The sequence below is a fragment of the Protomyctophum bolini genome, assembly GCF_963924005.1.
Source record: "Protomyctophum bolini genome assembly, chromosome: 4".
NCBI lineage: Eukaryota > Metazoa > Chordata > Actinopteri > Myctophiformes > Myctophidae > Protomyctophum > Protomyctophum bolini.
In genome coordinates, this window is record NC_137865.1 from 13,671,186 (window position 1) to 13,688,688 (window position 17,503).

At 45.2% G+C, this 17,503-nt stretch overlaps 1 protein-coding gene across 1 annotated transcript in view; it reads left to right on the forward strand.

Moving 5' to 3' along the window:
• Nucleotides 1-17,503, forward strand: part of LOC308313606 (NT-3 growth factor receptor-like) — a gene marked incomplete at its 3' end in the record, with an annotated part of 222,417 nt that overhangs the window by 119,584 nt on the left and 85,330 nt on the right. The window contains exons 11-12 of the mRNA XM_080760819.1: nucleotides 344-399; nucleotides 1,921-2,023. Of these exons, the coding sequence (XP_080616945.1) occupies nucleotides 344-399; nucleotides 1,921-2,023 (159 nt within the window). The remainder of the gene's footprint in view (nucleotides 1-343; nucleotides 400-1,920; nucleotides 2,024-17,503) is intronic.

Consider the following 17,503-nt stretch of genomic DNA (forward strand, 5'->3'; position numbering starts at 1 on the left):
CAACACGCCACAGCGCTGCGTTTAGAGCTTGAGGGTCTGATACGTGTGTGTGACGCTGTAGTATGATGATTTAATTAAAAAATATGGAGATGAGACGTTTCTGCCCGACAGCAACGATATAGAGATTGTCTGGCTATACGAGAGACTATACGAGTTCACTGATGTTTGATGGAATCTGTTTATCTTGACAGTATGTTTAAGATTATGCTTAAGTATGGTTAAGTATGTTCATGTTCACCATTTGCAGATCAGACGATGCACAGTTCATATACAGTAGCAAGACGATAGCCTACTCTTGTGATTGATTGTAAAGCTCAGCCGTGTGTTGTGTTTGTCTCTTAAGGAACCCCGACCCCAACCAACACAGTGACACATCGGCCTGAGGAATACACGTTTGGGGTGAGTGGTCAAAATGTCAGACATTCAGAGAAAAAATTATAAAAATTAAATTAAATTAAAACATTTTTCTTTAGCTGCTTTTCAACCTGACCCACATTTTATGGACACGTCATTATAGACAAACACTTATTCTTCAAACGTTTTCAAATGTTTTCAAGAATATTCAAAATGCTTGTTTTTTAATATCTTCAGTATACAGCAAATGCACCCTATACGTGTTTACAGTCACACACGTGTTGCAGCCGGCTTATTGAAACCCTCTCGTCTTAAGAAAATGGACCTGAGTTTAGTTGGACCACCTTTTTCCGTCTACGCCAAATGTGGTTATTGCTATGGATAAATGGTGAAATCATAATTATTTAACTCTGAGAGACTCTGAGCTGCAAGTGGATAATGTAACAGTGAGTACTTGTACTTGTAGTGGTACTGTGTACCATAGCCATTGCAGCTTCACATCGTCGCTGTCGTATTTCCATGAAAATTATATGAATTTAATTTCTATGGTTGGTATAATTTGCAGCCGTGATGAAAGAAAAGCATTTTAAGACTAAAGGATGTGTGAGTGCACGGGACGTGTCCTTCACCTGGGGCGCTTTCTGACCCACATGCACATCACGGGTGTTGTCATGGTAACCACTCTTTAGTGTCACATTTAAAACCCCATCGACCAACAAAAACAACATGTAAATGCAACACGTCGTTATGGTGACTGTGTATCTCATGAGACTTGTGGTGCAGTTGGAGTTGAGTAGCAGGAAGTCGGTGTAAGGGGAGTTCACTGGCTTCATCTCCTGTTTCCTTTGGAAGTGTGAAACGCACATCTGTCAGCTTAATCATCTTTCCCATACAGTAATTTGTGTATACTCGTTGAACTTGAAAAAGAAAGAAAAAATGAAAGAAAGAAAGAAAGAAAGAAATAACTCATACTGGCGTGGTTATTTTTTAAACTCTTAAAACCCTCTTCTATCCTCTCCTCTCCATTCCTTCATTCATTTTCCTCTATCTGTCTATATTCCCTCATGGCTGTGGAGCTGTGGAGAGTTGGTTTGAAATGTAATTGAGTTCAGCTTTCTCCTGTAATTGACTGGGAAAAGATAACTGTTACGGCTAAGGTTTAGCTGTGTGTGTGTGTGTGTGTGTGTGTGTGTGTGTGTGTGTGTGTGTGTGTGTGTGTGTGTGTGTGTGTGTGTGTGTGTGTGTGTGTGTGTGTGTGTGTGTGTGTGTGTGTGTGTGTGTGTGTGTGTGTGTGTGCGTGCGTGCGTGCGTGCGTGCGTGTGTGTGCGTGTGCGTGTGTCTGTGAGAATATTGGAGCAGAAAGAGGAAATGGATTTGTCCCATATAAATGGTACATTATATTGATACCAGCTCCACTGGTTTTGGAAAAGTTTGAGTCAGAAACATCTCTCCGGTGTAACACTACAGTATATACACCATTAAATAACACGGTATTCAGCTCAGAAACATCTCTCCGGTGTAACACTAACTATACACCAATAAATAACAAGAACCTCTCGTCTCCAGGTTTCCATCGCTGTGGGTCTAGCCGGGTTCGGCTGCGTGGTCCTGGTCGTCCTCTTTGTGTTAATCAACAAGTATGGACGACGATCCAAGTTCGGCATGAAAGGTAGGAACCTGCAGGGTGAACTGTGTTTGCACCTCTTCTTGTTCGTTTGGTGTAATGCATTTCAGCTTGGCCTTGAATGTGGCACACACTCAAGTTTGTTTCTTCATTTCTTGAACCTTCATTCAAATGTGGAGGAGAGCCCCTTTGTTTTCCGTGCAGCCACGTTACAACAAAACAAGAACAACATAATTGTGTTAGACAGAGAAACAAGGAGGTTTGTGTAATTGGCAATTAAAAAAATCTTAATACCCTTTGTGTCACGCTGCGAGCTTGTACATCTGCTATTTCTGAACGTCTTCGAACAATCGTGAATGTGTAAGAGCTACTGATTTAGAAGGCAGTTATAGAATTGGCCTCAGGTCTTAATGGATTAAACACAACAAGATTTAAAGGTTCTGAAATGGCCTTGGCGGCATGGAACAGAAGCTAAATGTTTCTAATGGCTGTGTTTGGTTGTAGTGGATTGGCGGCACACGTAGATGCTGTTTTCGTGGCGTTAGTATTTATGTGGTTCAATTCCACAATTCACCCCTTGAGAAGGCAGCCAATTGTGCAGTGGTGTTGAGAACTCTGGTAATTAACATCAAACCATCAGCCTGTGAGAGATGTGATGTCCATCGTGCAGCAGCTGCTCCTTCAGTCCAGCAGCTGGGTGGTGAAAGTCAATGAAATGACCCATTGTGCAAATACCTGTATTTGCTGTACCTGTTGTTAGTAATAAACAATAACACTGTAATAATAACGTTAGATATTACCTTCAAAGCCTGATCCAACCCATCCCGCTGGCTCAGATTAGCTAATACAGGGAAGTTGGCAGAACCTTTACTAAAACATCCCGGACGGGCGAATGTGGCTCAAGAGGTAGAGCAGGTCGTCCAATGATCCATGGGTCGGCGGTTCGAATACCGGCTCCTCCTGTCTACATGTCGAAGTGTCCTTGGGCACTTCGCCTTGCAAAGGTTAAAAATGTAATTTAGATAGCATGTTATGTAGACAGATGCCAGGTCATTATTGTGCACAACTGCACAAGGATGCTTACGCACACCAAAGCCCTTGTAGTGGTGGTTCCGGTCCACTGGAGAGTATGAACTCAATATAAATCTTGAAGAAACAAGACTGTGGCCCCACACACTGAAAGCCACACACTCTGCGTCCCAAACAAAGTATTGGCACATTGGCTATCAGTCTGTGTGGCCACTTTATTTTTCCTTCAAGATTTCAATTGAGCACATGCTATAGGGTTTATAGTTTCAATGAACAGATTGTTTATTTTCTTTGGATATTCTACTGTCTGTTAGACTGGTTATGTTGATGTTCTTGGTTTAGTTATGATTTTAGATGACTAGATTAAGCGTCTGCTAAATGCCTAAATTGTAATATTATTACGGTACCCACTTCCTACGACTGTTTGACTAAATATGGAGATACATGAATCCCTGAGTTGATCAGAAACTGCTGTCTTCTTGATGATGATGATGATGATGGCATAAATGGGAGACAGACAGACTTTCAGAATTCTATTGTACACGCCACCACTTTATTGGTGTAGCAACAAAAAGGTACACGAATCACGGCAAATCCATGAAGCGATGGCTTGGGGTGGAAATTCAGAAAAGCTGATGCGATGCCTACATCTCGACACACACACACGCAGACGCACGCTCACGCACACATGTGCACGAACACTTTCAAGATTTTCACGTGGGCACTGCTTTGATAATAATAATAATCTTTATTGTCCCGAAGGATATTCATCTTCTTCAGTCTGTGACAAACACCCATCAAAAACAACACAGAGCACAGAACACCAAGACAATACAAAGACATGTGTACTTTACATTATTTGTTTATTTTATGTTATGAACGGAACACATTAATGAACATCAGTGTAAAGAATACAGCATAAGATGTAAACATGCCAGACTCTTAACAGTACAGTAATGCTAATGTCTATCTGTAGCCCCTAGACGGGGCTACAGATAGAAAACAAAACAGAAACAAGGAACAGATTATAAAAGAGGATTACAATTATAATAGAATATTACGTAGGGTGTTTTTTTTGTCCCAAAACCTTCTAAACGATTGTGACTCTGAGGTTTTCTGAGGTGAACTCAGTGACGACGTTCACCATACTGCATGCATGCCTCAACTAACAAAGAGTGTGGGTATTTTATTCATGGAGTTCTATCCATTGACTTTCTAACTTCCCCGCTGTCTGTAGCACAATATAAGTGTATTGTTGTGACAGGAAGAAAACTAAAATAAATAAATAAATATGAACACTTCCCCAAACAAATCCCTAATAGCCCATTAGCCCTCCCACTGTGTCTCATATCCTTCACGGCCCAGAGCCATTTATAAGGAGAGTTGCGTAGACCTTCTCTGCTCACTTCCTTCGGGCCATGTCTTCTACATACCGGTAGACTTCTATGGGCCAATTGTGACAAAGTCCTGAACTGGTCTATACGGAATGCACTGCATGAGCTACTTGGAGTTACAGTAACTTGGCCGGCGCTGTTTCTGTCCCCTCGTTGACACAACTCTCCAATAGACAGCTCTCCTTTACCCACAGTCAAATCCTGTGTTGATTTATCAATTTGGGACACCTGAGGGGATACACATGATCTCACCAAATGGACTGTTTTCAGCGTACAGCCGAGCATGAAATGACTTGTCCTTTAGTTCTACTGGAACTCTTCTCCACTATAGTCCCTCCCTAACATTTTAGTCTAGTTTATTATTTGTTGATGAAATTGTCAGTATATTTAGTCTTAGTTTTAATAATTAGTTTTAATTTAGTTTTTATTCCGTTTTCGGCAGTGAAAAAAGAAAGCCGACTAACATTTTTTTGTCTTAGTTTTAGTGTCAATGACAATGAATGGATACAAGACTGAAGTTCTCTGATCTGACACACGTACAAGCACACACGAATGCACACACACACACACCCTCCTGCGCATGGCATGCATACACAGAGATAATAGTCATAATATATCATATGAATCACACCGATCAGGCATACACACAGTCTCACACACACACACACACACACACACACACACACACACACACACACACACACACACACACACACACACACACACACACACACACACACACACACACACACGTTTACATGCAGGCTGGCACACACTGCAGCCTGCTGTAACAGATTCGGAAAATACACACACATTAGAGGCTAGCTGTTTGTGTGCCTAGCCTTGGCATGCTGCCAACTCTATTGACTTTCTCCATTTCATTTTATTTCCCATGGGTCTCTCTCTCTCTCTCTCTCTCTCTCTCTCTCTCTGTTTCTCTCGCTTGCTCTTTCACACACACACACACACACACACACACACACACACACACACACACACACACACACACACACACACACACACACACACACTCTCTTCTGGAAAGCTTCTCCATCTCCTGTTTTCCTTCCAACCATCCCTTCTTTTCACTCTCCCCCTCCATGCGTCTCCTTCTCTCTCGCTAACCCTAGCTAATTAAAAGCAGATTAACTTAGCATCATCGGATGTTGAATTAAAACAAAAAGATTGAGAGAGAGAGAGAGAGAGAGAGAGAGAGAGAGAGAGAGAGAGAGAGAGAGAGAGAGAGAGAGAGAGAGAGAGAGAGAGACAGACAGAGAGAGAGAGTCTCAGAGTGAGTCAGACAGAGTGAGTCTGAAGGCGGCAGGAAGGGAACAGGACTTTTTTTGCAGAACCGCTGCGGCAGAGAATTGCTGCAAGAATCAGTCAGTCAAATTCCCTTTCACTTGTTTTCCTGCCTGCCTGGTGTTTGTTTCACACTTTCTTTCCCCTCTTGTCTTTGTAAATCTAAATTGACTTTTTCCTGTGCTTGTTGTTTTGCATAATTCGGTTTGGTTTGGGTCTCTCTTTATATCCGCCCAAGGCCTGTCTGTTTCTCTAGTGGCACGGCTTCCTTCCGGGCAATTGACATCGAAACACAGAGGCAGTCACTTTCACACTAACAATGACAACACCAAAACAACATCTCTCTCTCTCTCTCTCTCTCTCTCTCTCTCTCTCTCTCTCTATCCTTCCCCTTCTCAGTCTGCTACTGTTTATCAGTGTAATAGAGGATTTCTGAGGGTCAGCTCGCCTGCTGTGTATCCTTGGCAGCTGTTGTCATTAACTGACCCTAGTTGCCCCCGGCAATCTGATTGGTTGACGCCTGCCAGCCGTAAACCCGCCCACTGTGAAGGGAGCCAAGGATCAAAGGAAATGGAAAGGGAGAGGAGTGTTCAAGAGAAAGGGGGCACTGAGAGAATGAGAGAGAGGAACAGAGAGTAAAAGAATGAGACCACAAGAGAGGAAAGAGGAGAAAATGAACAGGGATATGGGATAAGTTATATATTTTGGATTGTTAAAGTTGTACTTTTTCCCTCCCTGGAAAAGAGGAGTCAAAGTTTTCGTCTTCCGCGAGGAGTGATTCATTCATAGCCAGCACTGATAATGACACATCATATAGTTGTTGGACACAATGATATTATTATAAGTTCTCTAATGAGTGGGTCCAATATGGAATTATAGGGCTGTACATACCGTTTAATAGTTATTTAAATATATATAAAAGATTATAGGCTCATTAATGCAATTAGCAACTATGCTGAATGCTTGATGACTTACAGTAGGCAATAGGCATGCAATTAGCAGGCCTGTAATATCCAGGATTACAGGACTTAGTGGAACTGGTAATGACTTGACACAACATACAATGCACAGGGAGAGTTCAAAGTTGATGCTCAGCTATATAGACCAGTGTTTCCCATCGAGACTGATGACATATTGAAGCTGTGTCAAAGCGCAAATGTAAACACAAACTAACAAGACTACAACTCGAAATTATCATGGAGATATCAGATTTTTGTCCCGCTGCTTCGGGTTCATCGTTTCCGCTTAGCCCAGATGCAGGTAGGTGGAGGGAACTTGTGAACTCAATACGGACGCAATCTGGCGGAGTCAGGTTACCATTTTCATGGCTCATGAGTAAATCCTATCCTGTTTATTTGACCATTTTGATACAAGAACAACAAAAACTTTTTTCCAAGATAATGGAAATAGCCAATCAACATGGTCACAACACACAACATATTGTAAGCTTTTAGATCAGCTATTTTCACTATTTTATTTTAGATAGGGCTAAGTGAGATAGTCTTTTTTCAGCGAAGAGAGTTGAAAATAGTTGTGATTAAAGTATAATTTTTTCCACATCACATTACGTGATATACAGTAGGATTAGTGATATAGGATTAGTAATTTAATAATAATACGTTACGATTAGTGTCAGCTTTTTAGTGTCATGTCACAACAATAATACACATGTACTGTAGGCCTACTGTGCAGACGTCGGGTAATAATGGATAAAAATCAATCAATACATTTCCAACTATCTGCCACCGGAATGTTCAGAATGTTCAGAATGTTTCAGTTTGTCTCGTTGATATGGATTGTTTGAGACGCATTGTGTCTGTTTCTATGAAAGGAATGTTCATTCCACGTACAGTACAGTCTTTGTTAGCTTTGTGAGGCATGCAGCACGGTGAGCATCGACTGTAGGAGTCACTGAGATTGCCTCAGAAAACAGACTCAAAGTCACAATTATATTTAATCCATTTTGACCTGAGGACGATTCTACAAATGAATGAATTGATGCAACGCTGACGAAGGCTCCAAGCCGAAACGCATACGTTGTGCTGTCTGCAGCATACTATGCCTTACGTTGTGCTGTCTGCAGCATACTATGCCTTACGTTGTGCTGTCTGCAGCATACTATGCCTTACGTTGTGCTGTCTGCAGCATACTATGCCTTACGTTGTGCTGTCTGCAGCATACTACAGTATGCCAAGCCTTAAATGACATATCTGTGAGTGCTGGTGTTCTCTTCTTAGAGATTTATTTTAGTTTTCTGACAAACCTTATGTTTCTATATCAGTGGTTCTCAATATTTCATGTCAAGGACCTCCAAAAATTATATGTAATTGGGCCACCAACCCCATCTGAAAATATGTTGTTCCAGGGACCCTGCAGAAGAAAAGATTTGAGTTAAGAATGTTTGCTCTGAAAGAATATATATTCAAAGATTTGTGCCACATTTTCACTATTTTTCGAAAATATCAGATCTACAAGCCTGTAGCGCGGCACCGAGTGCCGTGCTACGAGCTTGTAGATAGCAGATCTACTATTTACGAGCTATTTGTAGATAGCAGATCTGCTATTTACGAGCTTGTAAATAGCAGATCTATGAGCTTGTAGATCTGCTATTTTTCAATAGCTAAAGTATAACATATTGCACCAAAAGGGCTTCCCACCCAGTTAAAACATTTGAAATGTCACCATCGTGGCAGTGGAAGCTTCCACTTTGGTTACATAAAGGTACAAAAAGCTCAATAGCCTGCATAGTGTAGCCTTGTATAGATGGATACTGTAAATCAGTGGCTTTAATATGTATTAGGCCATTAGATCCAGTCCCCATGCATCCTAAAATATTTTGTACCAGGGACCAGATTTGTGGTGTTAAAATGTTTCAAAGATATTTAAATATGTGTCGCATTGTAACACATTGCAAGCTCATAGATCAGCTATTTTCAAATAATCAATGTAATATCAGGATAAAGCGGTTAAAATAGATTTTTATATTTTAAAAGTTGCTAGGGAGACCCTGGGACCCCCTCAAGGACCCCTGGGGGTCCCCAGACCCCACGTTGAGAACCACCCGCTGTAGTTCTTCCATTCTGTATTCTATACAGACTTTCTCTATTCATTAACTGAACAACACTTAGTCGCAGTAATTTCCTTGAGCATATTAATATTGGTTATCTGTGTTACAATTAATATCTCTTCAGAGTTTCATTAGAGCGACTCCACCACATCCACTGTAATTCAAAGTCACAGTTGTGTGCACTTCCACAACAGCTCTGACATCACGCTAATGAACAGATTCCAACGGTAATGAATAGATCGCAGTGAGATAATGATGATTTGCTGCTATAGGCCTTATCAAGGAGAGTCTGAACACTTTGTCAGTGCAGGCCATTACATGCACCCCACTCTGGAACCAACATACATGACCATTACATACACCCTGAACTCTGGATCCAACATACATGACCATTACAAACACTCCACTCTGGAACCAACATACATAACCATTACATACACCCCATTCTGGATCCAACATCCATGACCATTACACCCTGCACTCTGGATCCAACATCCATGATCATTACACCCTGCACTCTGGATCCAACATCCATGACCATTACACCCTGCACTCTGGATCCAACATCCATAAACATTACACCCTGCACTCTGGATCCAACATCCATGACCATTACATACACCACACTCTGTATCCAACATCCATGACCATTACATACACCCCACTCTGGAACCAACAGCCATAACCATTACAATACACCACACTCTGTATCCAACATCCATGACCATTACATACACCCTGAACTCTGGATCCAACATCCATGACCATTACATACACCCCACTCTGGATCCAACATCCATAAGCATTACACCCTGAACTCTGGATCCAACATCCCTGACAAAATTGTCACTTTAGAAATGTGCAGTTACCCTGTATACACGTATGCTGTATGTTGGTTTGTTTACTGTTGAGTGAGAACAGGGACCTTCCCTAAAATCATGTATATGGTCATCATCATCATCGTTTTTCGACCGCGGTCGAGATCGTGGATTTCACAATATTACGCCAGACTTCCCGGTCCTTCATTGCCATCCCCAGTTCCTGCTTACTGATGCCTGTGTCCCTAGCGATGACATCAGGGAACGACAGTTTTCTACCCCTGGTCTGCTTTGAGGCACTCATAGATGAGTGGGCCATGACGAACACTTTAGAGCGTTTCAAAAGGGAGCAGTCACCGGACTCAGCTCGTCTCTTGTTGTGAGTCCTTGACTCCTTAATGTGAACTGGGCTTTTCCATTCACAGACACACCTGGGAAGGCCTTGAGCAACCTCAGCCTTCCATTAGTGCCCACTAAGCAGTCGTGCTTCTGCAGCTGAGGATTAAATGCCTGATTATAGAACACCTTCATGGTGGAGTTTGAAGGAGACCCGTACTCAATCACTACTAGCTTCAACCCACATTCTCCCTGCTGGTATACACACACACAAACAAGCATGCACGCACACGCCTACGCACACACACACACACACAGCGCCGGACCTGGCCAATTTGGTGCCCCAGGCTAGATTTTACCAGCCTCCCCCCAGACAATTCTACCATTGATGGTTGAGTTATACTGACACTTTATACTCCAAATTTAGAAATGGGAATCTTCTCCAAATTAACTAACGTATTTTCAAATGGCGGTCTGCAACCAAACACATTTGGGTGTCCTTGACATGGCAAAGTTTGAGAACCGCTGGTCTCTCTAAGTTATACCACTGCATTAATAACTACAATCAGTCTTTTAACACCCCAACTCCTGGAATAAAGAAGTTGTTGTTTGTTAAGTGTGTTAATCTCTTCTGGAGTTTTCTGTGCACATTATTTGCCGTTTATTGAGTTCACAGAGGTTTCACTGTTACTTGAACTTCTCTCTATAAAGTCTATACTAATCTTATGTTTCATAGACACAGACAGACAGACAGACAGACAGACAAGACTAGATTCCCAAGGGAGAAGAGCATCGACCAACTGACAAACAGAGACTGACAGACACACAGACGGTCACAGTGCTTTGTCGATATTAAATGCATACTCTATGGCAAGACTATGGCAAGACAGAATAATACTAATACAACCCCTTGAACCCTTGTTGAACCCCTACTTCAACAAGCTCAGTAAATTTACCCAGAATGACATGCAGTACTGCGGTTGAGATGATTCATTATATCCTTTACTCTTCCCAGAACAGGAATATAACATTTAAGAGGTCATGTTGTTCCGAGTATCACAATTGAGGGCACCTTATGCCAAATTGTATCTAGATTATACAGTTGTATTATGCATAATGCTATATTTTATATTCTATGTAATGTTACTATCAGTTATATCTGCACCACTGCTGCACCAGTTAATTTTGTTAACCACTTGAACCCCAGCCTATTCTGGGGGGGGGGGGAGACATTCAGCAAAAAAATGGCAGATCTACAAGCTCACAACACTTTTATGTTTTTTTGTGTTATGATGTGTATAGATCGACATTTTTGGGCAAAGACTCTGTCTGCTCACAGCATGGGTCTTTCTTATCAATTCAAACTGAAACGATACATTTGAACCACATATTTGAGGAGAGAACGGTCTTCGTAAAAATATAATTTTTCAGATATTTTGTCACACCATGGCCGGAGTTCAGATGAAATATTATTGTAAAAACACCTTTGATGTTCATTTTAGTTTCAGTTTTAGTTTCAGCGACAAAGAGAACGGAGGGTTACACTCTCTGTAACCCAGGTTCTCTGAGTGGAGAGACTGGCTCTCCACTACATATTGTTCAATATGTACGGGAACTGACCCCACAGGGCAGTGTTCATGGATATCTCTTTAAGACACATCTTCTATGGTGGCCCTGCCCAGATGCCAATCAGCGGGCTATTTAAGCCCCATCTGTGCAGTGCCACTTCGATTAATTCTTGATTGACACGCATTTCGGAGCGGCTCTTTTGTGGAGAGCCAGTCTCTCCACTCAGAGAACCTGGGTTACAGAGAGTGTAACCCTCCGTTCTCTATCGTGTTCGAGACTGGCTCTCCACTACATATTGTTCAATATGTACGGGAACTCTCTAAGACACACCGCGAGGAAATAAGCAGACCAGCTGCCCCTGCGGCAGCCCGAGGCAGTTTAACCTGAATTCCATCCGAGCCTATAAGTGGTGAGCGCCATGAGTCACAGGCGCTTGCCAAAACGCTCCAAAACTTCAGTATTCATACCAAGTAAGTAATACTCGTGGCCTAGGCGCAAGACGCCACCTAGGCTCAGCTGGCCCAGCATGATGCTAGGCCAGTGACCACCGGGGTGCTCAAGCCAGCCCGTCAGATGCCCGGCCGACCTGACCGGTCAAGGTGCTGGTGACCCTACCGCTGAGTAGCACGCAGGAGCGACTCCCACAGGGGGAGCGGATGCCACCACGTTCCATCGGTAGGACAGGGTGAATGTAGACAGAGTCGCCCATGTCACTGCTGTGTAGATCTCTGTCAGAGATACACCATTCTACAGCAACCAGGGGGCTGTTGTCCCATGGGCAGAGTGTGCCCGCCTTCCAGGCGACCCTGGCACTCCTGCCTGCTTGTCCCTGTTGGATCACCCCTGTGATCCGGTGGGACAGTCCACCCTTCGACCATGGTCTACCCGAGCACTCTCTGATCAGGCCGTATGGTATAGAGTGCAGGGATTGGTGCCAGCACCACCTAACCATTGCCATGTAGGAAGCGGCAGCCTCCTTCATGCACTGATAGGGACATTCTTGTGGCTGACACTGCTAACAACAAGAATGCTGTCCTGCGAGAAGCCACCCAAGTGTCCACGCTTAATTGGCTCATGCCGCAAGGCAGACAGTACCACCTCCCGTGGGGGGGCTGCCGACCTAATGTGCGAGCACCCGGTACACCGTGGTCTCCCTCAGCCCTAAGGGGCGGAGGCACCAGCTGGCTCACTGCCAAGCGATGCCAGCCAGCAAACTAGTGCTGTGGGATCCAACAAACGGGCACCGGTCACGAGGACGTCCCACGCCAACATCCGTGGATGTACTCAAGAACGACGCAGGAGCGCAAAGTACCAACAAACTGGCCAGATGGAGATCCAGGATCACCGGAAACGACAGTGGAGGGCTCGTCTGAGGATGACCTCGAGAGAGCTACAACCCATGACATGGTGGAACCTACTCAGGGGTCCACCTGAATTGACCGCCACTGTCTCGAGAGACAGCATGTGGGGGCTGGGTACCCTGAACTGTCAGGACTGAGGAGTGGGCTCGGTGTGCTGAGCACCTCTAGCCATACCCCGCCGGTTGGCCCTGGAATTGTTTGTTTACGCTCTCTGCCGTGTGGTCTGGCCGGACCGCGGCGGCAACGATCAGCGACCGTAGATGGCCTCAGAGTACGCCGACTAGGTCAGCTCCTCTGGGTTCTACCCCGCTACCCGCCGCAACGGTTTACAGCCGCGATGATCAACCAGGAGGTTCACCGACGAGGTCGGTTTCGCTCGGGGTCTCACAGCGCTTCTGCAGCCAGGGAACCCAGGCTCCACCAACGAGGTCGGCTTCGCACTTGGGACCCTTTGGCCGCACCGAGCGCCGTCTCAAGGTTTCCCCCGACGAGCAGGTTTCACCAGGGAGCGGACGCACGGACCGAACGCCGTCTCAAGGTTTCCCCCGACGAGCAGGTTTCACCAGGGAGCGGACGCACGGACAAGACTGAGGCTTCCTCCGCGAGGCAGATTCGGCACTCAGTCTTGTTGCTGTTGTTGTTGGCTAGCTGCGCCTAGATAGCCATGACTTCGTGACTTCTCTGGATGAGAAGAGCTTTCTCTGTGGTTTCAGACCGGTAACCGGATTCTACCCCGCAGAGTCACACCTAGGTGCATAAACGGCTCGCCGTGACACACTGTACACTGTATCGTGTGCTCTGCCCGACAGCCACAGCACGCTCTGCTGTGTCACTGAGCCCGGCTCCACCGTGAAACTACACCACGGACGCATGAGCTGACCTCGTCAGCAATACGCCCTATAGTGTGATAATGGCTGAGATTCAGGCATACTTCCTGGCAGACCCAGCATGTCATGTCTATGTTACCAAACGTCGGACAGACACAGCATGTCCTGTCTGTGACAGAACTACACCACTGTCGCGTGAGCTGACACCCCGCCAGAAATACGACAGTATAGTGCGCTATGATGACTGCCCAACATAAAGGGAAACCTTCGACTGACCCAGCACGTTCTGTTTGTGTCACTGAACCCAGATCCACAATACCGAACTACATCACCGGGGTGTAAGCTGGCGCAACACCCACAATACATGTATTCATGTACTCTTTGTATGTCTATTTCATATGGACCCCAGGGAGATTAGCTGTCGCTTTGGCATCAGCTAATGGGGATCCACCATTCGGGAAATGTGACCGGGTTACTGCAGTCTGCAGTCATGCACTCCCGCTCAAGTCAGCCCGTCGGACAGTAGGCCAACGGACTGTTGAAGCCGTGTCCTGATGCGGAGCCCAGCACACTCAGTGAGGAGGGTGCTGGCTGCCACATGGATACCACACTGGTATAACCTGCTAAATGCGGACGGCATCGACACAGAGTCCGTCACCCAGAACTCAGATAGAGGGACTCGTCATCTCGTCATCAGTGCATGGGCCACAAGGCCCTGTACGGATTGCCTTGACAAAATCGCCCTGTGTTGGCTAGCTGTGCCTAGATAGCCATGACTTTGTGACTTCTCTGGATGAGAAGAGCTTTCTCTGTGGTTTCAGTCACTGTCACTGGGGAACCAGATCCACAGACAGAACTACACCACGGTCGCGTAAGCAGGCGCCCCGCCAGCAATACGACCGTATAGTGCACTATAATGGCTGCATAATTTGCCTTCAACCAAACGTCGGACAGACACAGCACGTCCTGTCTGTGACCGAACTACACCACTGTCGCGTGAGCTGACGCCTCGCCAGAATTACGGCAGTATAGTGCGCTATGATGACTGCCCAACATAAAGGGAAACATTCGACTGACCCCAAGGAATTTTGTTAGTCTCACCTATACAAACGAGAACACAGCTAACCCGAGAGGGCGAGTCAACGCTCGCTCCCTAAACTGCACACCGTAGTGCATTAATAGGCTGCTGACACTCGTAAGTAGTCTCACTAAATCCTTCTTTACAGACCTGTCCATACCAGGCAGGACCGGAGAGAGGTGGGGCTATAGCCTGAGCTTAGCTCCCCCAGCTCTGCCAACCTGGGACAAGGTTCAAGGTAGTCTTTATTTGTCTCTCTTGAGAAAACATTGTCTTGGAGACAGAGTCACAGCTGTATACAAATAGCATATACCCGTTCACATAAAAAATACATTTTTATGGGTCTGTCAGTGGAAACGACTGGTCTTTTGCCTCTAAAAACAGGCATGGCCCCTCCAGCTTCAGCTGGAAGGAAGAGACCATTCATACAGGAGGTCCTCATACCAGGGCCCCCGCAGGGCACACACTGGTCATGGCCATCCTCTGTGGGCGTGTGAGCTCCACATGCAGCCTGAGAAACCCCTGCTATTTCCATCTCCTCTTGTCTCTATATAGATATATTCATATGTATACCTATATATTATTTATTATATGTGTACCTATATATACATATATGTATACATCTTGTATTGTACACCATATTTTAACTGTTCGGAATGTGCTCCACAGGGAGTGGGCCCATAGTAATTGCTTGAACGTGAGGGGTCATAATCTACCCTTCGCAGCTCACAATGCTGCATAAACGAATCAAGGCAACATGGTACCCTAAGACATCCCCATGACGCGGATTCTCAGTGTGCTCTCTCTTTGTTAGGACAGAGTCCCCAAATCAATGTCCACAGTTTGTTTTGTGTCACCAGCAGAGTTATGGACCTCTGGAAGAGGTTGTACATAAACTGCTCGGCCGCTCTGAGGCGCTCTAGCACAAAACAATCTGACATTAAGCACACTGGAGGCTTCCAAACTTTTGTATATCATACCAGTAGGCCTACAAGTCCACATGCATAGTGTGTTGTTGTAGCCATTATCATACTTATAATAATAACAATAATAATGAATTGCATTTTTATAGCGCTTTTCCAAGTGCTCAAAGCGCTTTACAATGGTACATATATATATGCCTGTACTGTATTGTACAGACTGTACAATACATTGGTAGTGTATCAGCTTGCGTGATACACATACCTGTATGCTTGTATTGATACACACAAGTATATATATATAAGCATATAAGTATATATTAACCAGAACCAATTGTGACAGAGTAAGCGATTTAATTGCAGCGCCTAACACGGTGGGTCATCTGGAGTTTTTGTCTCCTGATCTTTGAGCCACACCGCCCTCTTGTGAACCGTGAGGCACAGTGCAGTCTGGGCAGCCGTCCCTGACGAGCATACCTCCTACACTATGACGCTCACGTCAACCTGTCAATGAGGAAGTTGGAACACGCTGGAATTGTTTGTTTACACTCTCTGCCGTGTGGTCTGGCCGGACCGGACCGCGGCGGCAACGATCAGCGAACGTAGATGGCCTCAGTGTACGCCGACTAGGTCAGCTCCTCTGGGTTCTACCCCGCTACCCGCCGCCACGGTGTACAGCCGCGATGATCAACCAGGAGGTTCACCGACGAGGTCGGTTTCGCTCGGGGTCTCACAGCGCTTCTGCAGCCAGGGAACCAAGGCTCCACCAACGTGGTTGGCTTCACGCTTGGACCCTTTGGCCACACCGAACGCCGACCCAAGGTTTCCCCCAACGAGCAGGTTTCACCAAGGGTTGGACGCACGGACCGAACGCCGTCTCCAAGGTTTCCCCCAACGAGCAGGTTTCACCAAGGAGCGGTCGCACGGACAAACTGAGGCTTCCTCCGCAAGACAGATTCGGCACTCAGCTTGTTGCTGTTGTTGTCGTTGTTGTTGTGCAGCTACGCGGCGCCCAGAGAGGAGTCGTCAGGACGACCGGCTCTCTTCTTACCTAGGTAAGTGGACTGTGTGCCACGCAGCTTCATGTTCTAAATATATATATTTATATATATGTTGTTTAATAGTGTCAAAACTGCTGAGATACACGAAACGTCTGCTCTCGTGGAAATCAAAAAATCGAAGTGGCACTGCACAGATGGGGCTTAAATAGCCCGCTGATTGGCATCTGGGCAGGGCCACCATAGAAGATGTGTCTTAAAGAGATATCCATGAACACTGCCCTGTGGGGTCAGTTCCCGTACATATTGAACAATATGTAGTGGAGAGCCAGTCTCGAACACGATAGAGAACAGTCAAAGAGAACACCCTGAAGACACATGGAATGTCTCCAGACTTTTTGAGCTAAAAAGAAAAAGCGTGGTTTTATTTTCCTATCACACACAGTTATTCATATTCTGAAGATAACTGGTTAGATAATTCAACAGGCGTATTTATTTAAGACATGTCTTTAGACAAATTACAAGCTATGAAACTGTTTTACCCCCTGCTTTAGAGTTATCTGAGGCTAAACACAATGTCTGGCAGGTTTCCCTGCTGTCCTGTTGACTTGGACAAAACACAAATGAACACGCACGCACGCACACACACATTTTAACAATTTATTTCTGTCCACACACACACACACACACACACACACACACACACACACACACACACACACACACACACACACACACACACACAGTCACACACACGCTCGCCCACCACGTCTTTCTTCACTTCTTCGGGGCATGCAGAGATAGCCTCTCAACCATCTGTTGACTA